This window comes from Phaseolus vulgaris, chromosome 8, assembly GCF_000499845.2.
Source record: "Phaseolus vulgaris cultivar G19833 chromosome 8, P. vulgaris v2.0, whole genome shotgun sequence".
Classification (NCBI taxonomy): domain Eukaryota; kingdom Viridiplantae; phylum Streptophyta; class Magnoliopsida; order Fabales; family Fabaceae; genus Phaseolus; species Phaseolus vulgaris.
In genome coordinates, this window is record NC_023752.2 from 2,762,981 (window position 1) to 2,786,273 (window position 23,293).

Genomic DNA, 23,293 nt, shown 5'->3' on the forward strand with positions numbered 1-23,293 from the left:
TAATTGGGAGATTAATTGTCGCAATCAATTGCAATCAATGGGAGGTTAATTACCATTAATTGTATTTATTATTGTTGTCTCCTAGAACCACTATATATAGTGACTTCCTTCAAGCAATGTAACACACTACAAACATATAAAGAGGATTTGTTTTAGGGCTATTTATCTATTAGTCTGAGAGGAATTCATTGTACTCCCAGTATCATTATAGTGAAAAGTTTTGGCTCTCTCGCCGGTGGTTTTTTACCTCTATTTAAAGGGGTTTTCCACCTAAAAATTCTGGTATCATTCTCACTTTACTTGTTACTTTAATTTCTCATAATCTTTGGTTGAACTTATCACGCTTCCGCACACGATATCGCTACATATATATTGTATATGATGTATATAAATTATAAAAATCTATTGTCAAATACAATTAATTTGTATAAAATTTAATATATAAATAAAAGTAGAGGTATTGAAATATACCTCAAAAGTTTTTTTATACGGTTGAAAAAGGTATTTTATTTATTTATAATACTAGTGTTTAGGTATATTACACATTTTAAATTTGGTTAATTTAAAATTTTAAAAATATATTAAACATTTGTTTTTTTATCTGAAACACTGAATAAAATAAATAAAAATATAATAATAATTTTTTTTTAATATAGACGTATATATATTGTGTGCACACGCACAGTTATTTAATATGTGAGTGCCGACCGACTTTTGCAATAATGATTTTTTTATTAAATAAATATTTGGTATTATTAAATATATATAGATTGAAAGGAAAGTCACATATTAAATAAAATTTTATTCCTTTTGTTAGTTATATTTACTAAATAAAATATTTAATTGCTATTATATTTAATAAATACAATATAAATAGTATATACATTTATATCTATTGATTTTTTAATAAAAAAAAGTCAAATTCGAATAAAAATATATCCATTGATATTACCAGTAATTAGAACCAATTTACTTGATTTTTTTTTTATCAGCAATGAATAAATAAAATTAAAGGGGATCCCAACCCATATACAGTACCCAGAAGTGAACTTCCTATAATATCCACAAGCGAAACTCTCCTTTATGGTTGGAGCAGAACAACCTTAAAGTGAGAAAACCCTACCCAAAAAAAATAACCAACATCGGCGACCATCGATTACACAATGGTGAACGCCGCTTCATCGATCGGCGATCATGTTGATCTTTGCATACCTACGACGACCACCGACTACGCACATGGAGATCGCCGTTTCATAAACCGGCGATCATATTGACCTATGGAGAATGCCGATTCATACCGGCGATCATGTTGATCTTTGCATACCTACGGCGACCACCGACTACGCACATGGAGATCGCCGTTTCATCAACCGGCGATCATGTTGACCTTGTATAACTTCAGCAACCTCCGACTACACACATATGGAGAACGCCGCTTCGTCGATCGGCGTTCATGTTGACAGAACGCCGCTTCATCAACCGGCGATCATGTTGACCTTTGCATACCTTCGGCGACCACCGCTACGCACGCATGGAGATCGTCGTTTCAATCGACGACCACCGATTACGCACGCATGGAGATCGCCGTTTCATCGACCGGCGGTCATGTTGACCTTTGCAACCCTTCGACGACCACCGACTACGATCGCGTGGAGATCGTCGTTTCATCGACCGGCGATCATGTTAACCTTGTATAACTTCGGCGAACGTGGCGGAATTTTCCTCATACAAACCTTGCTGGATTTGAATCTGCACACATCAGTGAATACCTACAGCATATCATGGCCCCTTCTTGCAGCGTTTCCCCTTCTTGCACGTGTGGATTCCATTGTAATTTAGTGTTTGCTGTCCTCACGGTCTTTGCCCTGCACATCTTCAATATTCTTCTTGACAACCATGACTTAGTAGATAGTCATCTATGGTAGCTGTACTATTGTAAAAAGCCAGATTTTGCACCAGAGGATCGGATGCAGGTTTTAATTTGTAACCCAACCCCTACTCAAATCCCACCCATCCTTTTGTTCATACACGACACAAATCCCATCCATCCTTTATGGCTTCAACTTCATTCACAGCTACTGTTCAGGAAGCATCAAGGTGGCAGAGTTTCACGCTCACACCAGCAACTGAGGCAGGGCAGCCAAGGCCATTTCCGTTATCCTTCTGCTATCTACCATGCCTACGCTCTTCATACTACAGCACCCTCCGCTGGGATTTAAGCACCGTCCACAGACCCCAACATACACTTCTGCGTATATAACATACAACCCTCCCAGGCCATCCCGGCTAGCCTTTAACGTTATCAACAAGTTGACTCCTTCATCCAGTTGCCATCAGTTTTGGCCCTCCTACCTTCTCTCATTACAGCTACTCATACACAACCTTGGATTCATCATCCAGTCCGCAAAACAGCGAGCAACAACCTGTTCTTTATGTTTAAGCCATAGCCAAGATTTGAGCTGTGCCTTGTGGAAGATTTCTTCCGCGTCTGCCACTCCGTTATCAAACACGATCAAGTTCCTTTGTTCCCAAATGCATCGAACTACAGCTGCCCACACTCCTCTCCAAATCAGATTATGTTTGTTGCTGCCTTGAGCCAAGTAGAAGCTTTCAAAGTGAGTCATAATCTCATTATGTTGAACAGATAAAATCCCAATCCATCTGTGGCACAGATTCCACACTCGTATGACATGATCACACTCCATGAATAGATGCTGACATGATTCTTCCATTGTTTGACACAAGGCACATAGAGTGTTCTGCATCACCACCCCTCTCCTACTGAAGCTCACTCTAGTAGGAATTCTACCCAAAAGTACCCTCCAGGCTGTAATTATCACATTGGGAAAAGCCTTAACCTTCCATAGATTCTTAAAAGCTTGACACAGGACCCCTATCAGGTTTGTCTATGAGATTTGGATAAAGACATTTGGATAAATTATTAAATTTTCTTAATATATATAGTATACATGCCTAAATATAAATTGTCTAATCTTTAAATAAAGTTTCATTTTATCTACTATTTAAAAAATTTTAAGGTCACATATTTTTTTCCAATTATACCTTTAATTTAATTAACATGCGGAGAGAAAATTAGTTATAAAAAAGTATATGATACATACATGTATATTAAAATAAAAATTTGAAATAAATATAATTGATAATTTACGTAAAAATACATTATTTTAAAAAAAATAAAAATTTCTTGGTTTATAAAAAACTTATGGAGTGAGGGAGGAGCGTAAGTGGCATACATTAAAGGCACCACTATTTAGCTTTCTGTCAAATAAACCTCTTAATTTTTTTTTATATAAACTAAATAATAACAATTATATCTTTTATATTCAAAATAATATCATAATCAATTAAATAATATAAGTTATTTTACCAATATAATCTGAATATAACAGTATAAAAATTTAATATTTAATGATATATTTATTCAAAATGTTAATTTTCGATTTTGCATATTTATATATTATTTAGAGAGAAATTCATTGAATGATTTATATATTATATATTATGAATTAGATAAAAAAAATAAAGAGTTTAATTTAAATATCTTGATAGGGTAAAGTTTTTATAAATAAATGGTACTTTTTGGTATAAAAGAATAGATGGTAACCGTGTATGATTGGTGGTTAATGAAAAAGGCAAAAGGTAAGAAATTGAATAGTTATACATGATTTAAGGTTTAAGAGTGAAGGTTGAAATGAGCATAGTATTTTTAAGTTAAATCCTCCTTTTTTTTAGTGTCTTTTTTTATCCTCTAGTTCATCTTATACAAATTATAATAGTAAGTTCGGTTGCTAAAATTATCATAATAATGCATGGACATGTTTTTAGGGTTCTAAAATAATTTGCAGTTTATAAACAACAAAATTAGAAAATAAAAAAAAGGTAAAATGCATAGCAATTTAAGGGAGAGAAGTAAATTTTACACTAGTTTGAACATTATAAACACGTTTATTGTTTGGGAAGAAACAAATCATTAATTTAAAAGATGTTGAAACCTCACACTAAAAATTATAAAAGTTTGAAGAGTCTAAGCCAAACAATAATTAATTGAGTTTCAAAGTTAACGAGCAAGAAAAAAAAGGAAAGTGAAAGAGCAAAAGAGTCCAAACATTTATCAAATAATTAGATGAAAAAAAATACTTAAATGTTACAATTTTAGTATACACAAACCACGTAGTTTTGTAGTACTAGGGTAAGGTTATTTGAACCAGTGAAGTGTATACATAATTTTTGGCTTTCATAAATCTTTGAAATTGGAATGTAAAGATGTTAGACGGAGAGGAGAAACAGACGGCGACTGGAAAAGGAGAGTGGCTGTTGCTCGACGGGAAAGGGGAGATGGAGTTGGTGGAGGCCGGGAGGGACGCCATCATGAGGCGCACCGGCCTCCCCGCCCGTGACCTCCGCAGATTCCTTTCCTACCATTCTATCCTTCTCGGCCGTGAGAGAGTCATCGTCATCAACTTGGAGCACGTCAAGGCTATCATCACTGTCCAAGAGGTCCTCTTCCACAACTCAGGCTACCCTTCCGTCACCCCATTCGTCCACGAGCTCCAAGCCTGGATCCTCCGCCATCATCAGGATTCCTCTTCTTCCAATCCCGACGCAATCAAGATTCTCCCGTTCGAATTCGTAGCCCTTCATGGCTGCCTTGAAGCTGTCTGTAGCGTATTGGAGAACGAGGTCCTTCCTTCCCTCTTCTCTTCTTTTCATTTATTGCCAACAATTTCTTTCTTTCTTAATTTATCCTAAACTTTTCCTTCTATCTGACAATTCACAGGCAAAGACGCTGGAGCAAGAGACTCATTCCGCCTTGGACAAGCTCACGTCCAATACTCTCAATTTGGAACGCATTCGACAAATCATGATCCGATTAGTCCACATCACTGAACGTGTTCAGAAGGTTTAAAATTTTGTTTAGGATTTAGGGTTTTGGTAGATGTGATTAATGCATGCATGACCTTACTGTGGTTTGATTATTTGATCATAGGTGAGAAATAAATTAGAACACTTGCTGGAAGACGATAAAGATATGGCTGAGATGTATCTGACAGAAAAGTTAGTCAACGGTGGTAACACCTACAGTGCCGTCACCAAACAACTTGATGTCGAGGACCTGAAAATGTTTTTTAAGGATTACTTTGTGCAGATGGATGACACCTTGAAGAAGCTCTCGATGGTATGCACTCCCCTTCATCTTGTATGCCTTCTGCATTATCCTTTATAACTCCTGTTTTATTACTTTTCCATTCTCCTCTAAGTGGCTACAAACACCAACGAGTTCCACCGCAAATGTACCAGTTACTTTTCTGATTAAAGTGAAACCTTATTTGAAGTATGCTGGAAGAGTTTTGGTTGCCAATCGTCATTTTTGTCCTTCAAAAACAGGAAGTCAGTTCAGTTGGTCTCCCTAAAAGATGAAAAATTTTCAATTCATGGATCAATCGAGTGGCTTGAGTTAACATTTACAGAAATCTCACATACATGTTAATTGTCATCTACGGATCTTTCATGACAACATTTCTTGTATATGTCAAATTAGTAATCCTTACTTAATACATACTAGGACTAAAATGAGACCAGAGCAGAGAGGAAAGAAACAATGGTTGAGATAATAGTTTTGGTTGATTGAAGCTTGGCCTTATTAGTGAAGAGAGACTTTTGTTCGTTGTAGAGCATGTAACAGATTTGGGGGAGATTTGCATCTTGATCTCTCCAAGCCAACTTAGTCTTATCATTTCTTCACCATCAATAGCATCAAACAACCTGAAACGTACTTGTGCTTGGACCCATGTCAAACCTCCTCAAAAATCAACATTTGCTTCCTGTCCAACCTTGATAGTGAAGACTTTTAGAACTAAAGTTAACATGGGGAGTTAGGGACCAATTTGACTGACAAACTAGTCTTTCAAGGCTGTATTTGACAAGTTCCAGCTTTGGGGAATCACCTTGACGGACCAAATATTTTAGGGGTTCAAATGCTCTTACATACGGGATTAAAGATGCATGACAATTTAGGTTATGATCTTTGAACATTTCTGATCCAATATGATTATATTTATATTCTGTAACAATTTGTCATGTTATTATAATTTCTTTTTACCTGAAAAAAAAAAACGTGAAAATTGACTTTTCTGATAGTGTCTCGTTCTTATTTGTACCTTGTCTTCATAAAGCTGAGGAATTATGTTGTCCTCAACGAGGCCCACATCAGAAACGAGCTTACTTACCTACAGAACATTTTCTTCAGGGTGCAAGTCCTATGGTGGGCAGCATCCATGGTATTGGGGGGTTTGTTGATTTGGCATCCCTGGCATTGATGTCGCATTGTGAATAAATCATTACACAAATTTTAATAGCCACACCATTGCATATACTCTTAATATGCTTCACTCTTAATATGCTTCAGCTTCAACGGTGTTATTGTTATTAGCAGCAAAATTTCCGAAATATCAAGTTTTCTTACATTAATTATTTTTTAATTCTTTCCCTTCCATTTTAACATCTGTCCCTAGTCTGTGAAACTTATTTATAAAACAGAATATAAATTAACTCACAAGTTATTTATTATCTTATCAAACACACTTATTATTACACCATAATTAATTAACCTCGTTACTTGCAATACTAACCAACAATTAATGACTTATAAATATTTATACCTTTATTTTGTTACTAATGAGTTGTCCTTTATCTTCTTTTAACATGACACACTATTTAGTCTTTTTTTTAGTTTTTTTCTTTCTCTTCGACATCTCATAAAATAAGATTGTTACAAAAAATTAATATTTGAATTCTTTATTATTATTATTATTATATATATTACTGAATTTATTAATTACAATCTCGATTATCTAAGTTTGTTTTATTTTGTGCTAAAAATATTCTTGAAGTTAATATTATTAATTAATTATAATTTAAGCATAAGACGTGTTTTTTTTTGAAAAGTTTAGAAGAATATACCTTTCAAATTTATTATGAGAAATAACTAACTCGGATTCAGAATTCAGGATTAAAGACATCTAATGAGGTAGAAAAGTCAGGTTCTTAGACACAACTTTAATTTTATTTTTTTTAACATTTTAGTAATTTAGAAACTATTTTAAAATTTGAGGACTGTTAGTTTTAAACAATGTTCTATTATCATTAAATATGTTTCTGAAATATTTATATTAAATCTATTTTAAAAATTAACCACTAATATTTAGTTATTTTTAATTTAAATTTTAATTTAGTCTCTAAACTTAATTGATAAAAAATATACCAAAAAAATTCAACTTCATTCAAATCAATTACATCTTTACACAAGAAGTGATACAAATAATAAATAAATTTACTAAAGTGATTTTCTATATATATATATAATATATATATATAAATTATAAAAATGTATTGTCAAATACAATTAATTTGTATAGAATTTAATATATAAATATAAGTAGAGGCATTGAAATATACCTCAAAAGATTTTTATACGGTTGAAAAAGGTGTTTTATTTATTTATAATACTAGTGTTTAAGTATATTACACATTTTAAATTTGGTTAATTTAAAATTTTAAAAATATATTAACATTTGTTTTTTAAAAAAAATTATATATATATATATATTACATTTATTTTATTTTTATCTGAAGCACTGAATAAAATAAATAAAAGTATAATAATATTTTTTTAATATAGACGTATATATATTGTGTACACACGCGTGCCAACTGACTTTTACAATAATGATTTTTTGTTTATTAAATAAAATATTCGGTATTATTAAATATATATAGATTGAAAAGAAAAATGACATGTTAAATGAATTTTTATTCCTTTTGTTAGTTATATTTACTAAATAAAATATTTAATTGCTATTATATTTAATAAATACAATATAAATAGTATATACATTTATATCTATTGATTTTTTAATAAAAAAAAGTCAAATTCGAACCAAAATATATCCACTGATGTTACCAATAATTAGAACAAATTTACTTGATAAAGACATTTGGATAAATTATTAAAGTTTTCTTAATATATATAATATACATGCCTAAATGTAAATTGTCTAATCTTTAAATAAAGTTTCATTTTATTTACTATTTTTAAAATTTTAAGGTCACATATTTTTTTTCTTCCAATTATACTTTTAATTTAATTAACATGCAAAGAGAAAATTAGTTATAAAAAAATATAATAATACATACACGTATATTAAAATAAAAATTTGAAATAAATATAATTGATAATTTACCTAAAAATATATTAAATTTTTAAAAAATAGATGATTTTCTTGGTTTATGTAAAAAAAACTTTGAACAACTATGGTAAAACAATAAAAAAGGAGTAAATAAAAACAAAAAAAAAGAAAGAAAATGAGTGAATTAATGATCTTTACATCATAAATACATACATTTATGAGTGAGATAACATATTATGAGTGGCCTGATAAACCCAATAAATACTCGTTAGGATAGATTCAAAAATGACTCTGATATCATATTACAAAGTGAACTTTAAGCCTAACTCAAAAAAGGCCTCTGTTATAGTTGCAAAATTGAGAAGTGATCAACAATATGTATAGCTAATAATATTTGCTCCTTTATCTACTTAATTAGTAATGAGTGTCTTTCTTGTTTTTTCTCTTAAACTTGTTGCCTCTTTGTATGTTAGTTTTGACTTTTGGTTTCGTCCCCTTTTCTCCCTATTTTATATTATATTTTGCTTATAAGAAGAAGTGTGTGGTTAGGGTTTAGGTTGTGGTTAGGCGTACAAAATAAAATTATGAAATAAAAACTAATTTTTAGAGAAAAAAAATAATTAGTTGTTAGATGACTAAATTAGAGATCGTTTTAGTTTTAGAGACTAAAAAAAAAATTTGGTTTTTAAATTAATTTCTATTATTATTAAATAGTTTATAGATTGGTGTATAATTAGTAACTAATGTTTTTGTTACCAAATTTAGAATCTAAATAATTGTTAGCAAAAATCTTGATTGTTAATTAGACATCAATTTAAAAATCATTTAACAATAATAGAAACTATTTTAGAAATAAAAAATTGTTTACTCTTTAAAATATCTTAGTCACTATAGCAACTAATTATTTTTTTTCTCTAAAAAATAATTTTTATTTCATGATATGATTTTCTTTGTAATGTTAATAGGGATCACAAATGAAAGATGTACCTGTTTCACTCTCTCTCTCTGAGAACACATTCATGCAAACCAAATGCAAATCTGATATTAGTATTAGCTAGTAGGCGTAAAATTCCTCTATCTTTATGCCTAACTTATTGTGAACCTAAGAATATAAAGCAAGTTTTAACTCATTCAAACTGGTAGAAAGAAGACTAAATATACTGTCTACATTCAAAATAATACTTGGACTTTGGTTACTCTTTCTCTATATACAACCACATTTATATATCCTTATTTGGTATTCAACTATTTTTTTTGTTTAGATTAAGATTTTCGAATTTCTCTAATAATTTAACGTCATAAATACCTGATTTGATCAGTTTCGTAACTGCTAAACTTATATATTTCTCTAATAAATCTAACTTCATAAATATCTTTATTTGCTCATCTTCTTAATTATTCTAATAAATCTAACCTCATAAATACCTTATTTGATCAGTTTCGTAACTGCTAAATATATATACCACATGGCACAAAAAACGAGGTTGATATGGTGAAAACAGTAATTAAAGTTTAAAATGTTAGTGTGTTCTTTATTTATCAAGTTTAATGTATTATTTTGACGTACTTTCTCTTGATAATGATAAATTTAAAAGGATAGATAAATAATATAGAATCTATGGTTAAACAATCGGCATATTTGCTAATAATAGAGTTTTTAGAAAGTTTTGTGATGACAAATAAGGTTATGGACCAGATTAGGAGAAAGAAATATAATGGGGAATTGTTGTTGAGGTGTAAATTTCTTTACTAGATATTAAGCTTTTATAAAAAATGGCCCATGCGCATATGGGATGCATGTAGTTAGTGTATGATTGATTTTAATAATGTTATTTCAACTTATTTGATGTTAAAATAATAATAATAATAATAATTATAATAATTATAATAATTATAATAATAGGGGTATCCTGTTCTTGCTACTTGTAGAGGTACTTTTCGAGAGTATGAGAGAATTTATTGGTGTTTTTTCAGCGTTTCTTGAAGTTCAGACTGTTTTGGTTCTTGAGTTTTATGGAGTTATACATGCTATGGAGGAAGCTCAAAAAATGGGACTTACTAATGTATGACTTGAATGTGATTCTGCCTTGGTTTGTGCTGCGTTTACTGCTAGGACTAATGTTCCGTGGATGCTTCAGAATCGATGGAATACTTCTCTTAATTTTTGTGGGACAATCAAGTTTAGGGTTACTCATATTTTTCGTGAAGGGAATGCGTGTGCTGATAAGTTGGCTAATTTAAGATTTATTCATAGAGAATCATTTCATTGGTATAATAGACTCCCAGCTAGTCTGTTCTTAGAATTCTTTATGAATAGGTATAATCTACCTATGTATCGTTTTTGTTAACATATGAGTTTTGGTCTAGTCTCCCATATTTTTGTATTTTTTTTTTAATAATATTTTTTTTTCATGAGATGACAGATGATTGTTGTTACATGAGGTATCAACCAAGTTGAGATGTCAAGTGTATAGTAATGCCTAACATGAAAACTTTTAAAAAAAATAAAAATAAAAATAAAAATAATAATTATAATGATAATAATAATAAAATAATAATATTATAACAAAATTTATAAATTTTATGTTTATTTATGGAACTGAATTTGATTCACCACGGATTTAAGACATTATATAGGGATGTCTTAGGTATATAAATTTGATATTTTTCGAACTGATAAATAACAGGTTTTTTAATGCTAATGATTTAACATGAAGAACGAGATTTAGGCGACTATTTTTTTTTCTATTTATTAAAAGATGCAGTACTTTGAATATAAAATATTTCCCTTTTGTGTTATAAATGGAGGAAAGTAAATTTGCTACGTACACTCCATTTTGAATTCATGTTTTTTTTTTATACAAATAATAACTTCGGTATTTGGATGAGGACATTTTTTTTTTAATGTTGAATAGATGGTGACATTTTCTTCAACTTTGAATATTTAGTATACGAAATTTCTCCAGACCAGTGAGTTTTGTGTTTTAACACGTTAGCTATTACGCATGACGAATAAGACGAGTGTCCTCATTAATCAGTATAATGCATACTCACACATTTCCGTCATAGGTATATAATATTGTACCAAAGAAAAGTAATAAGTAATGTTTTATACTTTTTGTTATTGCAAATACTAACTTTGGTGTTTGAATTTTGGATGAGGACATTTTGCCTTTATGTTCAATGAATGATGACACTGATAAAAGGAAATTTCTATATGTTAAATTATATGGAGAAACGTCACAAGTGACGCATTGCAAGAGTCCATGACGTGTATTCTTCTGCACATGCATACAAGTATACACAATGAATTCATTTTAAAACTTAAAGTTATAACCAAATAATATTAAAAATTTACTAGTTTAAACATATTTTAAATAAAACTTAAAAGTTTAAAAATAATTTATATTTGATTTTCATGATTTTTTTTTTATAAATGTTCCTTTTCTTATATAAATTAAGAAAATATTAAATCCAGTTTTCTGAATGCATGCAGTGTTGAAATTTCTTAATTAAATTAAACTGTTAAGAATTTATTTGGTTACGGTACTAGTTGATCGACATCATGATGTGTCTTGGTCGGACTGTCCGAAATGATCGAGACACACGCTGACGTATCCTAATCTATCCGGCTGAGCTGGCCGACACACTACACACGGTCTGATCGACCAACACGTATAACCATTAACGTTCAAATCAAGATTAGTGAAATTAAACCATCATTAAAGATTAGGTAATGTAATCCTAAGTGTGATCCATTCCACTAATTAAGTCCAATGAGGTAAGTCCTTTAAAATAATATAAATAGCACACATTCCAAGGAACAAGGTATGTCATTTATTACTATGCACCTACCTGAGTACCGATCACCCGCTTTACTTTACTTGAGCGTCAGAGTGTCTTCTGCAGGTACCCCATTCGGTGTTCAACTGAAACCGAGAGTCAAAAGAGAAACACAGAGACGAAAAATTTTCCAATAAAACCCTTGCCCAATCATAAAAAAAAGACGAAAACTTTAATAATTCACTAGGAATCTGGGTGCATCTCCCTAATAGCGACAATTACATATTATTAGTCACTTTACTCTATTTTCTTCTCTCGCTTTTTACAGAAACCTTGTTGAAGATTATTCTACTTCAGAAAAGCAGTTAACCAGGTCTCTTCAAATCCACCAACTTTGACCTGTCCGAGGTACATCAGTTGCGTTTCTATAACTATATATAAGACAAAACGCATTATACACAGAAACAAACAACAAAACATCTCATTCCCACACTTGATTCGAGTTTTCCAATTGTTCTATTGTTTCACTTGAACACGCAGATGGGTAGACCTCACTTTCTTTGTTTACCATTGCCTATTCAAGGACATGTGAACCCCCTCATGCAATTTTCTCTTCTTTTGGCCAAACATGGTTGCAAGGTCACTTTTGTGCACACAGAGTTCAGCCACAAAAGAGCCAATACTGCTGGTGGTGACAACAAGGAGGAGGCACAAGTAGAGTTGGTGACTCTCCCTGATGGCTTGGACCCTCAGGATGACAGAAGCGATGTGGCCAAACTTCTTTTATCCATGAAAAGCACCATGCCTGCTTTGCTTCCAAAGCTCATACAAGACATTGATGCCTCAGATGTTGAGAACAAGATAACATGTATAATTGTTACAATAAATATGGGTTGGGCGTTGGAAGTTGGCCACAAACTGGGAATCAAAGGGGCTCTTCTCTGTCCAGCGTCTGCAACTTCCTTGGCTTCTGCTGCTTCCATCCCAAAGCTCATTCAAGATGGCATCATTGATTCTCAAGGTGAATTTTCCTTTCTTAGAAAAAATTGCATTTTTAGTTATATATTTTAATTGTCTCTCTTAAATTAATCACTGCATTCAATATATTATCTATTTTAAAAATTAGTGTTTCGTGACGATTACGTTAAATACGTTAAGAGAGAAAAATATATATTTAAACTATATCTTTAACCTATACTCTAAATATATTAACTATTGAAAAAAAAAAAAAAACAGAACATGGTTTATATGATTTCCTTTTGCAATTACAGGACTTGCCACAAAAAAACAAGAGATTCAACTCTCTCCAACTATGCCCAAGATGGACACAGCTCACTTTCCATGGCGTGGCTTTAAGAAGATCTTCTTTGACAATCTTGTGCAAGAGATGCAAACTTTGGAGCTAGGAGAGTGGTGGCTTTGCAACACTACATATGATCTTGAGCCGGGAGCATTTTCCCTATCACCAAAGTTCCTACCCATTGGTCCATTGGTGGAAAACAGCAACAGAAGTTCATTCTGGGAAGAAGACACAGCTTGTTTGGAGTGGTTAGACCAGCAACCAGCTCAGTCTGTTGTGTATGTTTCCTTTGGCAGTTTGGCTGTAATGGATCCCAACCAGTTTAAAGAATTAGCTCTTGGACTTGATCTCCTTGACAAGCCTTTTATCTGGGTTGTGCGTCCAAGTAATGACGGCAAGGAAAACGTTAATGCATACCCTGATGATTTCCATGGAAGTAAAGGTAAAATAGTAGGTTGGGCACCACAGAAGAAGATACTGAGCCACCCTTCATTGGCTTGCTTCATTAGTCACTGTGGTTGGAATTCTACCCTGGAAGGTATATGTGCTGGTGTACCTTTCTTGTGTTCGCCATGTACAACTGATCAATTTCTTAACAGGAATTATATCTGTGATGTGTGGAAGATTGGAGTAGGATTAGAAAAGGATGAAAGTGGAATAGTTTCAAGGGAAGAGATAAGGAAGAAGGTGGATGAACTGCTTGTTGATGAAGACATTAAAGCAAGGTCTTTGAAATTGAAGGAGATGACCATAGATAACATACAAGAAAGTGGACAGTCATCAAAGAATCTCAGCTTCTTTATGGATTGGGCCAAGTAGTGATGTTTTCTTTTGATAATAATATATTTTTCTCTACTGAGAAAAGGCATGTATTGTGCTTTGTTATGGGTTATAGTAGCAGAGTAAATGATACATTTACTCTCGAAAGATTAATATATGAATTAATAATCAATTATAATATTATATAATAATTGTTTAAAGATATATTTCCAAATATTAACCCATGAATTTAATGGAATTTAAAAAATAATGTACAAAATGGTCAAGTTTAATAATAAGTGTCTTAAAAATAAGAAGGGAGGATAACAAATGATTTGACTCATTTAAAACACATTACGACAACAACAATGGTCATCATTTTACTTTTCAACGAGAATTCCCTCAATAATTTTGGTCGTTTCCTTTTTCAACTATGATTATCACCCATCTTCGTCTAAAAATTAAAATTAATTACAAAGAAATATTACAATATTTTTTCACGATATATCCTATAACCATCACTCAGAAATGTTAGAGAGTGTTTTCCAGTAGTACTTAATCAAATAAGATATATCCTTACTCTCTCACATCTTTTTTATGTTGAAAAGGAATATCTCTTTAATTAGTTGATGTATTGATTATATTAAATGATGAATATTCTAAAGTCTTGAAATTGTATTTCTCTTGAAAATTATGAAGTTCATTCTAGAAAGTTGAAAATAGTATTTTCAAAATATTTTGAAAATGTGAGAAATATTAATTATCCATGATCTCTCTATATAGAAGTTTTCCTCTCATTATCTAAATAAAAGGAACTTGTGAGGAAGAAAAATGAAAACAAGTGAGAAGAGCAACATAGAGAGTTGATATCCACTGTAATTGATGAGATCAGAAATCTTCTTGAAAGGTTAGAAAAATATTGTATTTCTCAAGTTAAAAATTCTTAAATATTATTATTCTATTTTAGTTTATTTTTTTATTTGCTTATTGTTTTTGTAAGTGTCTCTTCTTATATACTAGGAGAGAGAGTTCATTCGGATTATTTTAAAAGAATGTGGAGTATACACATTCGATGAAACACTCTTAAAAAACATTGAATTCAAAAGTATTTTTTTTTAATATGAAGGATAAATGAACACTATCTTAAAAAATTAATTGTTAAAAATATGTTGGAAACTTTAATTTCTTCCCATTCTAAACTAATAATTGTGAGAAAAATAAATTATTATTATTATTATTTGTTTAAAAGAAAGTTTAAAGTTGAAAATATCAGCCTCACCTCTTTGTTATTTTGTTTATTAAAGTTCATTGCATTTTTTCAACTGATATCTACAATTTTTTTCTCGATTAAATGTAAATCAATATTATTTTTTTATTGATGTAACTACAGTTATTTTAATTCATCTTAATTGAGGTTATTTTTACAATATTATTGATTTAATTTTTTTAATAACTTTTCTATCAATTTCTACTGAAAAATTCATCCAACTGATACTAAAAGAACAATTCTAATTCTTGATAAAAAAAGTTCTCATTCAAAACAAAAAAAAAATCTAACAAACTATTGATAAAAAATAAACTACAAAAAATGTTAATTATTGCCAACATCAAGATAAAAAAAATTAATTATTGCCAACATCAAGATAAAAAATTAATTATTGCCAACATCAAGATAAATACAACAAATGTTAATAAAAAAAATTATAGTTTACATATTTAAAGAAATTAGTCTCCCTAACATTGGTTGAAACTTTTTTTACTACATTGAACGAAAAATAAAAGTAGTCTACTAAAAATAATTCTAACAATATAAATAAATAAATTATCTATATTAACATTAATACAAAAATCTAGAGTTAGTCTTCTCAACCGATTGAGTGAAGCTAATGATATCAAGATTAAGCTAACGAGATTTATAAAAAGAGGACACATTAATTTGATAATATGAATAATTTAATCATCTTCAAATTTGACAAATTGAGAACATTTGAAAATTTGATACAAGTGATGCTCAGACAAAATATTGAACATTAAAAGGGTGTTGATATATTAACATCCTCAATAGTAAAAATACACATTTTATACTTTAATAAATTAATATATATATATATATATTTTTTTTTTAATTTAAAAATATTATTATGTTATTATGTCAACAAAACTTTTTTGACACTGAAAAGAGTCAATACCTCGATTAAACCAAGACTTCGATGACATGGTTTGAAAACAAGAAAAAGAAACAAAATTCCAAGCATTCTAAAACCCCACAAGTAATGTTTTCATAAATGTTATTAATTATTTTTCGTAAAGCGTAAAAGTTTGTTGAGACCACAAATATAAAGTAGAGCAGAAGAAAAACGTAATAATTTTGTGAAGGTTCTGAGAAATCCAAGTTCAAGTCTTGAAGGAAGCAAAAGCAATAGTGAGTCACAGTGTTCATCTCCAGTGAAAGCCAATTTTGAATGAGATGGGAATCCCTCACTTTCTACTGATTCCATATCCAAGTGTAGGACATGTGAATCCCCTTATGCAGTTGTCTCATGTTCTTGCCAGACATGGCTGCAAGATCACTTTTTTAAACACAGAGTTCAACCACAAACGAGCAAATACAGGAGGTGATGATGAACTGGACAACCCCAAGGAACCCCAGATAAAGTTTGTGACGCTCCCAGATGGTTTGGGCCCTGAAGATGACAGAAATGATCCCAAGAAAGTTATTTTCTCACTCAAAACTCACATGCCTGATATGCTTCCCAAACTCATTCAAGTTATCAATGCATTGCATGTTAACAATAAGATCACTTGCATTGTTGTCACAATCAATATGGGTTGGGCCCTCGAAGTTGGTCACAAATTGGGAATTAAAGGAGCTCTTTTGTGGCCTGCATCTGCCACTTCGTTGGCCACATGTGATTGCATTCCAAAGTTGATTCATGATGGAATCCTAGATTCAGATGGTAAACCTTTTCAACTGCAGATTTTTACTTCTTGTTACATTCTAGGAAGGAATTGAAAGTTTTTTAATCATTTTCACCAATTCCAAAATATCTCTCTGCCCACTTGTACTCATTTCCAATCTTCATGCTGCTCTGCTTCACAGTATACTGGTCGATAAATTTTGCATTGCCTTATACAAATTGATTCTAAATTTCTCTCTTAATGTGAAATTTCTGCACTTTTTTACATTGGCAATATTTAAACTATTTCATCTCACCTTCGCAAAGAAAAGAAGTAAATTTAATTGTTTGACAACTTCCAGTGATTTTAATCACACTTGTAAAGAGTTGCTCTAGGATGTAGGGTAATTTGAGAGGTGTGGGTGTTTTTATATTTGAGATTGTTCATATTGGCTCAGTAAACAACTCTGTTTAAGGTTGTCAATAGTCTATTATGTTATGCCTCTGGCTGTAAGTATCTAACGAACTTTGGTTGTGAAAACTGTCATGCATACCATTTGATGCAAATTAGGAGTTTCTATTGTATGATAGTTTGTCTACTTATTATGTTAGTGATTCATGGGGTTATGCATGTGACTTTGGTTGAGCGAGCTATTTTATTATGACTAAGAGAGGCTAATGATTGAGTTATAATCTCTCATGTTTCTATGATGTTTCCTCTGTAACTCTATGACTTTGAGAATTTTTTCTAGTGTATTGCTTGTTTTTCTTCTTGATTCCTATTGTTCTTTAATTTGTTTGTGATGTTTGTTTGAAACGTTATTGATGTTTGTTTAGTTAGGTGAACTTGCGTTAAATTGACAATCCAGATTTATAATAGCAAGATGTAACCAGATAATTATAGATTTGTTTTCAAATACACAGTTAATGCTTTGAAAAACTCTAGTACTTTCATGTCAACAAAATTTAGAGTATGATTACAGCTTAACTCCAAATAGTTTGAAGGAACAGAAGGAAACTCTATCCACAAATTCACACACATTCTGAGCACATGAATGTGCTGTTTTATTTATTTGCTACTGCATGTACCCATATCAGATTAAAGCAATGCTCAATTTGTTAACGTTTCACTAACTTTTGTGTTAAGTGTTACTTCTAAAAGCATTGAAGTTAGGAGAACCAAGCCACGGTTAAGATGCTTAGAAAATTTTATATGTAACTTTACCTTATCCTTTATGCTTTGCAGGAAACCCTGTTGAAAAGAAAGAAATTCAACTCTACCCAAATATGCCAATGATGGACACAGCAAACTTTCCATGGTGTGGCCTAGATAAGACTGTCATTCATCATATTGCACAAGAGATGCAGACTGTTAAGTTAGGAGAATGGTGGCTTTGCAACACAGCATATAATCTTGAGCCTGCTGCATTTTCCATATCACCACGGTTCCTACCTATTGGTCCATTGATGGCAACTGACAGCAACAAAAGTTCACTCTGCCAAGGAGACACAACTTGCTTAGATTGGCTAGATCATCAGCCACCTCAATCTGTTATATATGTTGCCTTTGGTAGTGCGGGAGTTATTGATGAAAAACAATTCAAGGAATTGGGTCTTGGACTTGATTTACTTAACAAGCCTTTTCTTTGGGTTGTGAATCCTTGTAACAATAACAGGGAAAACACTTCACACTCTGATGAATTCCATGGAAGTAAAGGCAGAATTGTGAACTGGGCACCACAGAAGAAGATATTGAACCACCCTGCCATAGCTTGCTTCGTTAGTCACTGTGGTTGGAATTCTAGCATAGAAGGTGTATGTGGTGGCGTCCCTTTCTTGTGTTGGCCATTAGTAAAGGATCAGTTTGTTAACAAGTCATATATTTGTGATGTGTGGAAAGTTGGACTGAGATTAGACAAGGATGAGAATGGATTAGTGTCGAAGGGAGAGATAAAGAAGAAGGTGGAGCAACTGCTTGCTGATGAAGGCATAAAAGCAAGGTCGTTGAAACTGAAGGAATTGACCCTGAATAACGTAGTAGAAGGTGGTCACTCTTCAAAGAATCTGAAAAGCTTTATCAGCTGGGCAGAGTAATAATGCTTTATAGTTTGGAAATTGTTGAACTATAGTTACTAATAATGTTCATCCTGTTAGCATAAAAACTATGTTGTCTTTAGCATCTTTAACATATTAAAAGTTAACTCCCATTTCCATGGTACACAGGATTGGTGTTAAATGTACTGCAAAACTTTTCTAAATTGTTAATTGTTATTCTTGATAACAATCTTCCGATAAGTGAATTTGGTTTGGAATGATTTTGGGGAAAATGTTACTCCTAATGATAGTGGGTGCATAGAAGAAGAAGAAGAAGACCAGTGAGGGATCAAATAGTTTCGAAAGACAGTGTTCTTTGCTGTTTCTCAATTTTTTTGGAAATATGGTCACATGAGTTGTTAAAATGAGAGCATATTTGAAGTCTTCTGACTTATTGGAACACTATATCAAGATAAGTAAGTTTAATCTATGACAAAATCATACTGTGACAAAATCATACAGTAATTCAAATCTTGATAAAAATTGTTCATGTATTGGTAGATGGTGTGGAAAGTATGTTGATATTAAAATGAGTCTTAAAACAAAATTTGAAAAGCTGAAAAATGGAGATGACAAAACGGGCCGAGTCCAACGGGTAAGTTCACCATTTGAATTCATTATTGGTCCGATCCACCTAATCCGTCAACCTGGCGGGTCACTGCCCAGACACAAGGCGACCCGTCACTATGCTTTATTCTTTATACATAATTTGATTCATTGAAGTATTCTCATTATTTACTTTATTTTTTTAGATATTAAACATTCTTTCATTAGAATATTAAAATTTGATTTAATTTTATTATTCTTTCTTGTTCAAAAAGTAATATCAATTATTATAATCAAGTAAATAGATCTAAAACAAACAAATTAAAAAAAATTGAAAAATGACAAATCAGTTCGTCAACCCATCCTATGACAGACTAGTTAGCCAACCCATCTTATGACGGACTAGTTACTATTTTCAACCTGTGCAAAATCTTGTCATCCTTACTGGAAAAATTAGAAATATGCTCTAAACCCTAAAGAAAATAAAGAGTTTAATTTAAATATCTTGATAGGGTAAAGTTTTATAAATAAATGGTACTTTTTGGTGGTTAATGAAAAAGGCGAAAGGTAAGAAATGGAAAGTAAATTTAGGATGTTGAAGAGAGATGTGGAGGAGAGACAGATGGCGACTGAGATTCTGAAGAAGGAAGGCGAAGTGGAAGTGAGGGAATGGCTGTTGTTCGACGGGAAAGGAGAGATGGAGTTGGTGGAGGCAGGGAAGGATGCCATCATGAGGCGCACCGGCCTCTCCGCCTGTGATCTCGGCAAATTATTGGACCCACTCCTCTCCTACCCTTCCATCCTTCTTGGCCGTGAGAGAGCCATCATCATCAACTTGGAGCACGTCAAGGCTATAATCACTGCTAAAGAGTTTTTCCTCCTCAACTCAGGTGACCCCTCCATCACTCCTTTCGTCCACGAGTTCCAAGCCTGGATACTCCGCCACTACCAGGGCTCCTCTTCTTCCAAACACTACGTCCACACCGACCCTGATTCCGACCCCGACCATAACCACGATACCGACGCAATCAAGATTCTCCCGTTTGAGTTCGTAGCACTTGAGAGCTGCCTTGAAGCCTCCAGTAGCGTATTGGAGAACGAGGTCCGTCCTTCCTTCTTCTCTTCTTTTCTTTTATTGTCAACAATTTCCCTCTGTTTTTACCCAAAATATATTTTTCTCTTCCTCTGTCAATTCATAGACAAAGACGCTAGAGCAGGAGGCTCATTCCGCCTTGGACAAGCTCACGTCCAAGATCAGTACCCTCATCCTTAATTGGAAACGCCTTAATCAAATCAAGATTAGTCGACATCATTGAATGTGTTCAAAAGGTTGATTTTTGGATTTAGGATTTTGTTTAAGGTTTAATATTTAGGGTTTTGGTTGATGTGATTAATGCATGCATGGCCTTATTGAACGCATGCATGGCCTTACTGTTATTTGATTATTTGGTCAGGTGAGGAATAGATTGGAGCAAAAGTTAGCAAAACAGTATTCACCTTTTACCTCTTTAAACCTCTTTCATCCTTCCCTGTAAATTTTCAACTCAATTTACAATGTTTTTAATAGGGACAGCCATGGAACTCCCGGTAGCACCTACAGGGCCGTCATCATGCAAATTGATGACAAGGAGCTTAGAATGCTTTTAAAGGATTACTTTGTGCAGATGGATGACACCTTGAAGAAGCTCTCGATGGTATGTACTTTATAACCCCTGTTTTATTACTTTTCCATTCTCCTCTAAGTGCCTACAAACACCAACGAGTTCCACCACAATTGTACCAGTTACTTTTCTGATTAAAGTGAAACCTTATTTGAAGTATGCTAGGGAACTTGTAATGGGTGCCAATCATATTTTTGTCCTTCAAAAACAGGAAGTCGGTTCAGTTGGTCTCCCTAAAAGATGAAATTTTTTCAATTCATGGATCAATCGAGTGGCTTGAGTTAACATTTACAGAAATCTCACATACATGTTAATTGTCATCTACGGATCTTTGATGACAACATTTCTTGTATGTATATGTCAAATTAGTAATCCTTAATTTAATACAGACTAGGACTAAAATGAGACCAGAGCAGAGAGGAAAGACACAATGGTTGAGATAATAGTTTTGGTTGATTGAAGCTTGGCCCTATTAGTGAAGGGAGACTTTTGTTGGTTGTAGAGCATGTAACAAGATTTGGAGGAGATTTGCATCTTGATCTCTCCAAGCCAACTTAGTCTTATCATTTCTTCACCATCAATAACATCAAACAACCTGAAACGTACTTGTGCTTGGACCCATGTCATACCTCCCCAAAAATCAGTCACTGTACCCCTTCTTTGCAAGCCTCTCTGGTATCACACCTGAAACAGAAAAAAGAAGGGAAAAATCAATGCCAATTGGCATTTACTATCAAACCACAATTGAATCCACCAATGGCCAAACTCATCAACACTGCTCCCCTGATAGCAAACACATCACCCAAATCAACATTTGCTTCCTGTCCAACCTTGATAGTGAAGACTTTTGGAACTAAAGTTAGCATGGGAAGTTGGGAACCAATTTGACTGACAAACTAGTCTTTCAAGGCTGTATTCGGCAAGTTCCGGCTTTCGGGAATCACCTTGAAAGACCCCGTATGTTTTAGTGGCTAAAATGCTGTTACTTACTGGATTAAAGATGCATCTTATTTCCCAAACCTTCTTAAATTGTCTTATTTTTTGAAATGTTGATAAGGTTTGTAAGACGGATGAATTGTATGTAAGGAAGTTTGTCTAATCACGTTGTTGTCAACTTTAGGTTATGATCTTTGAACATTTATGGTCTAATATGGTTATCTTATATAACAATTTGTCATGTTATTATAATTTCTCTCTTACCCGAAACCTGAAAAAGAAGTGAAAGTTGACTTATCTGTTACTGTCTTTTTCTTTTTGTACATTGTCTTGATAAAGCTGAAGGGATATGTTGATCTTTTTTGTACATTGTCTTGATGAAGATGAGAGAATATGTTGTTCTTTTTTTGTATATTGTCTTGATGAAGCTGAGGGAATATGTTGATGGCACGAATGATTACATCAAATTCATGCTTGATTACAAACAGAATCATCGCCGCCAAATGATTTTCATGTTCAGCACAGTAATCACATTCTTGAATTTAGTTGTCATTGCCTGGCATAAGCACAAACGCTTGCTGCAGTAACCATCTAATAGTTTCATAAAGAAATGTAATTTCAAAATCGCATTTCATTCATATGTAATAACTTTTTCTAAATTTTAAGGAAAATTATAGTTGGATAACATTTGAACTTATATAGTATAAAAAATTGGAGTTGTGAGTAGTAGTTACACAAATTTTAATACCGAACCATTGCATGTACTCTTAATATGCTTATATGCTTCCGTGTACATTATTCCGTTGACAGCTTTACCTACACTTGTTGTCTTTACGATAACAGTTTTGTTATTAGCAACAAAATTTCCGGTTCTTACATTTATTATTTTTTACATTCTTTCCCTTCCATTTTAATATTTGTCCTTTGTCTATTTTATATATTCTATTAGTGAAAAAGAACTTTTCTCTTTCAATTATATCATACATATATACATATATGATAAGAGAGTTAAAGAGAAGATAGAAAAAGAATAGTTTAGAATATAATTTTTCTTTCTCGAAAAATAACGTTTTTGTTATAAAATGGGTTGAAACTAAATATTTCATCTAA

General features: G+C 32.2%; 5 protein-coding genes across 12 annotated transcripts; 4 read left to right on the forward strand and 1 right to left on the reverse strand.

Moving 5' to 3' along the window:
• Positions 1–2,348: 2,348 nt before the first annotated feature.
• On the reverse strand, positions 2,349–2,732 carry LOC137823518 (uncharacterized). Its single transcript, XM_068628693.1, has one exon. The coding sequence runs from the start codon at positions 2,730–2,732 to the stop codon at positions 2,349–2,351; it is 384 nt and encodes a 127-aa protein (XP_068484794.1).
• Positions 2,733–4,250: 1,518 nt separating this feature from the next.
• Positions 4,251–6,571, forward strand: LOC137827082 (magnesium transporter MRS2-3-like). 3 transcript variants are annotated; one of them, XM_068633294.1, is made up of 4 exons: positions 4,251–4,701; positions 4,799–4,921; positions 5,009–5,197; positions 5,585–6,571. In XM_068633294.1, the coding sequence occupies exons 1-4, from the start codon at positions 4,285–4,287 to the stop codon at positions 5,588–5,590; spliced, it is 735 nt and encodes a 244-aa protein (XP_068489395.1). In that variant the 5' UTR covers positions 4,251–4,284; the 3' UTR covers positions 5,591–6,571. The 3 variants fall into 3 exon arrangements, with proteins under 3 accessions (XP_068489395.1, XP_068489394.1, XP_068489393.1); XM_068633293.1 differs by having other exon boundaries at positions 4,280–4,701; positions 6,269–6,571; XM_068633292.1 differs by having other exon boundaries at positions 4,280–4,701; positions 6,195–6,479.
• Positions 6,572–12,215: 5,644 nt separating this feature from the next.
• LOC137826269 (UDP-glycosyltransferase 83A1-like) lies at positions 12,216–14,251 on the forward strand. Its single transcript, XM_068632173.1, has 2 exons — positions 12,216–13,011; positions 13,262–14,251. The coding sequence occupies exons 1-2, from the start codon at positions 12,531–12,533 to the stop codon at positions 14,107–14,109; spliced, it is 1,329 nt and encodes a 442-aa protein (XP_068488274.1). The 5' UTR covers positions 12,216–12,530; the 3' UTR covers positions 14,110–14,251.
• A 2,167-nt stretch (positions 14,252–16,418) lies between these two features.
• Positions 16,419–19,164, forward strand: LOC137826386 (UDP-glycosyltransferase 83A1-like). Its single transcript, XM_068632338.1, has 2 exons — positions 16,419–17,006; positions 18,193–19,164. Exons 1-2 carry the CDS (start codon positions 16,517–16,519, stop codon positions 19,038–19,040), a joined length of 1,338 nt encoding a protein of 445 aa, XP_068488439.1. The 5' UTR covers positions 16,419–16,516; the 3' UTR covers positions 19,041–19,164.
• Positions 19,165–20,121: 957 nt separating this feature from the next.
• Positions 20,122–22,992, forward strand: LOC137824206 (magnesium transporter MRS2-3-like). Of its 6 annotated transcripts, none has more exons than XM_068629728.1 (5): positions 20,123–20,688; positions 20,786–20,915; positions 21,041–21,075; positions 21,154–21,280; positions 22,612–22,992. In XM_068629728.1, exons 1-2 carry the CDS (start codon positions 20,161–20,163, stop codon positions 20,900–20,902), a joined length of 645 nt encoding a protein of 214 aa, XP_068485829.1. In that variant the 5' UTR covers positions 20,123–20,160; the 3' UTR covers positions 20,903–20,915; positions 21,041–21,075; positions 21,154–21,280; positions 22,612–22,992. The 6 variants fall into 6 exon arrangements, with proteins under 6 accessions (XP_068485831.1, XP_068485832.1, XP_068485833.1 ...); XM_068629729.1 differs by lacking the exon at positions 22,612–22,992 and adding an exon at positions 21,637–22,482; XM_068629730.1 differs by lacking the exon at positions 21,041–21,075 and having other exon boundaries at positions 20,122–20,688.
• Positions 22,993–23,293: the final 301 nt, after the last annotated feature.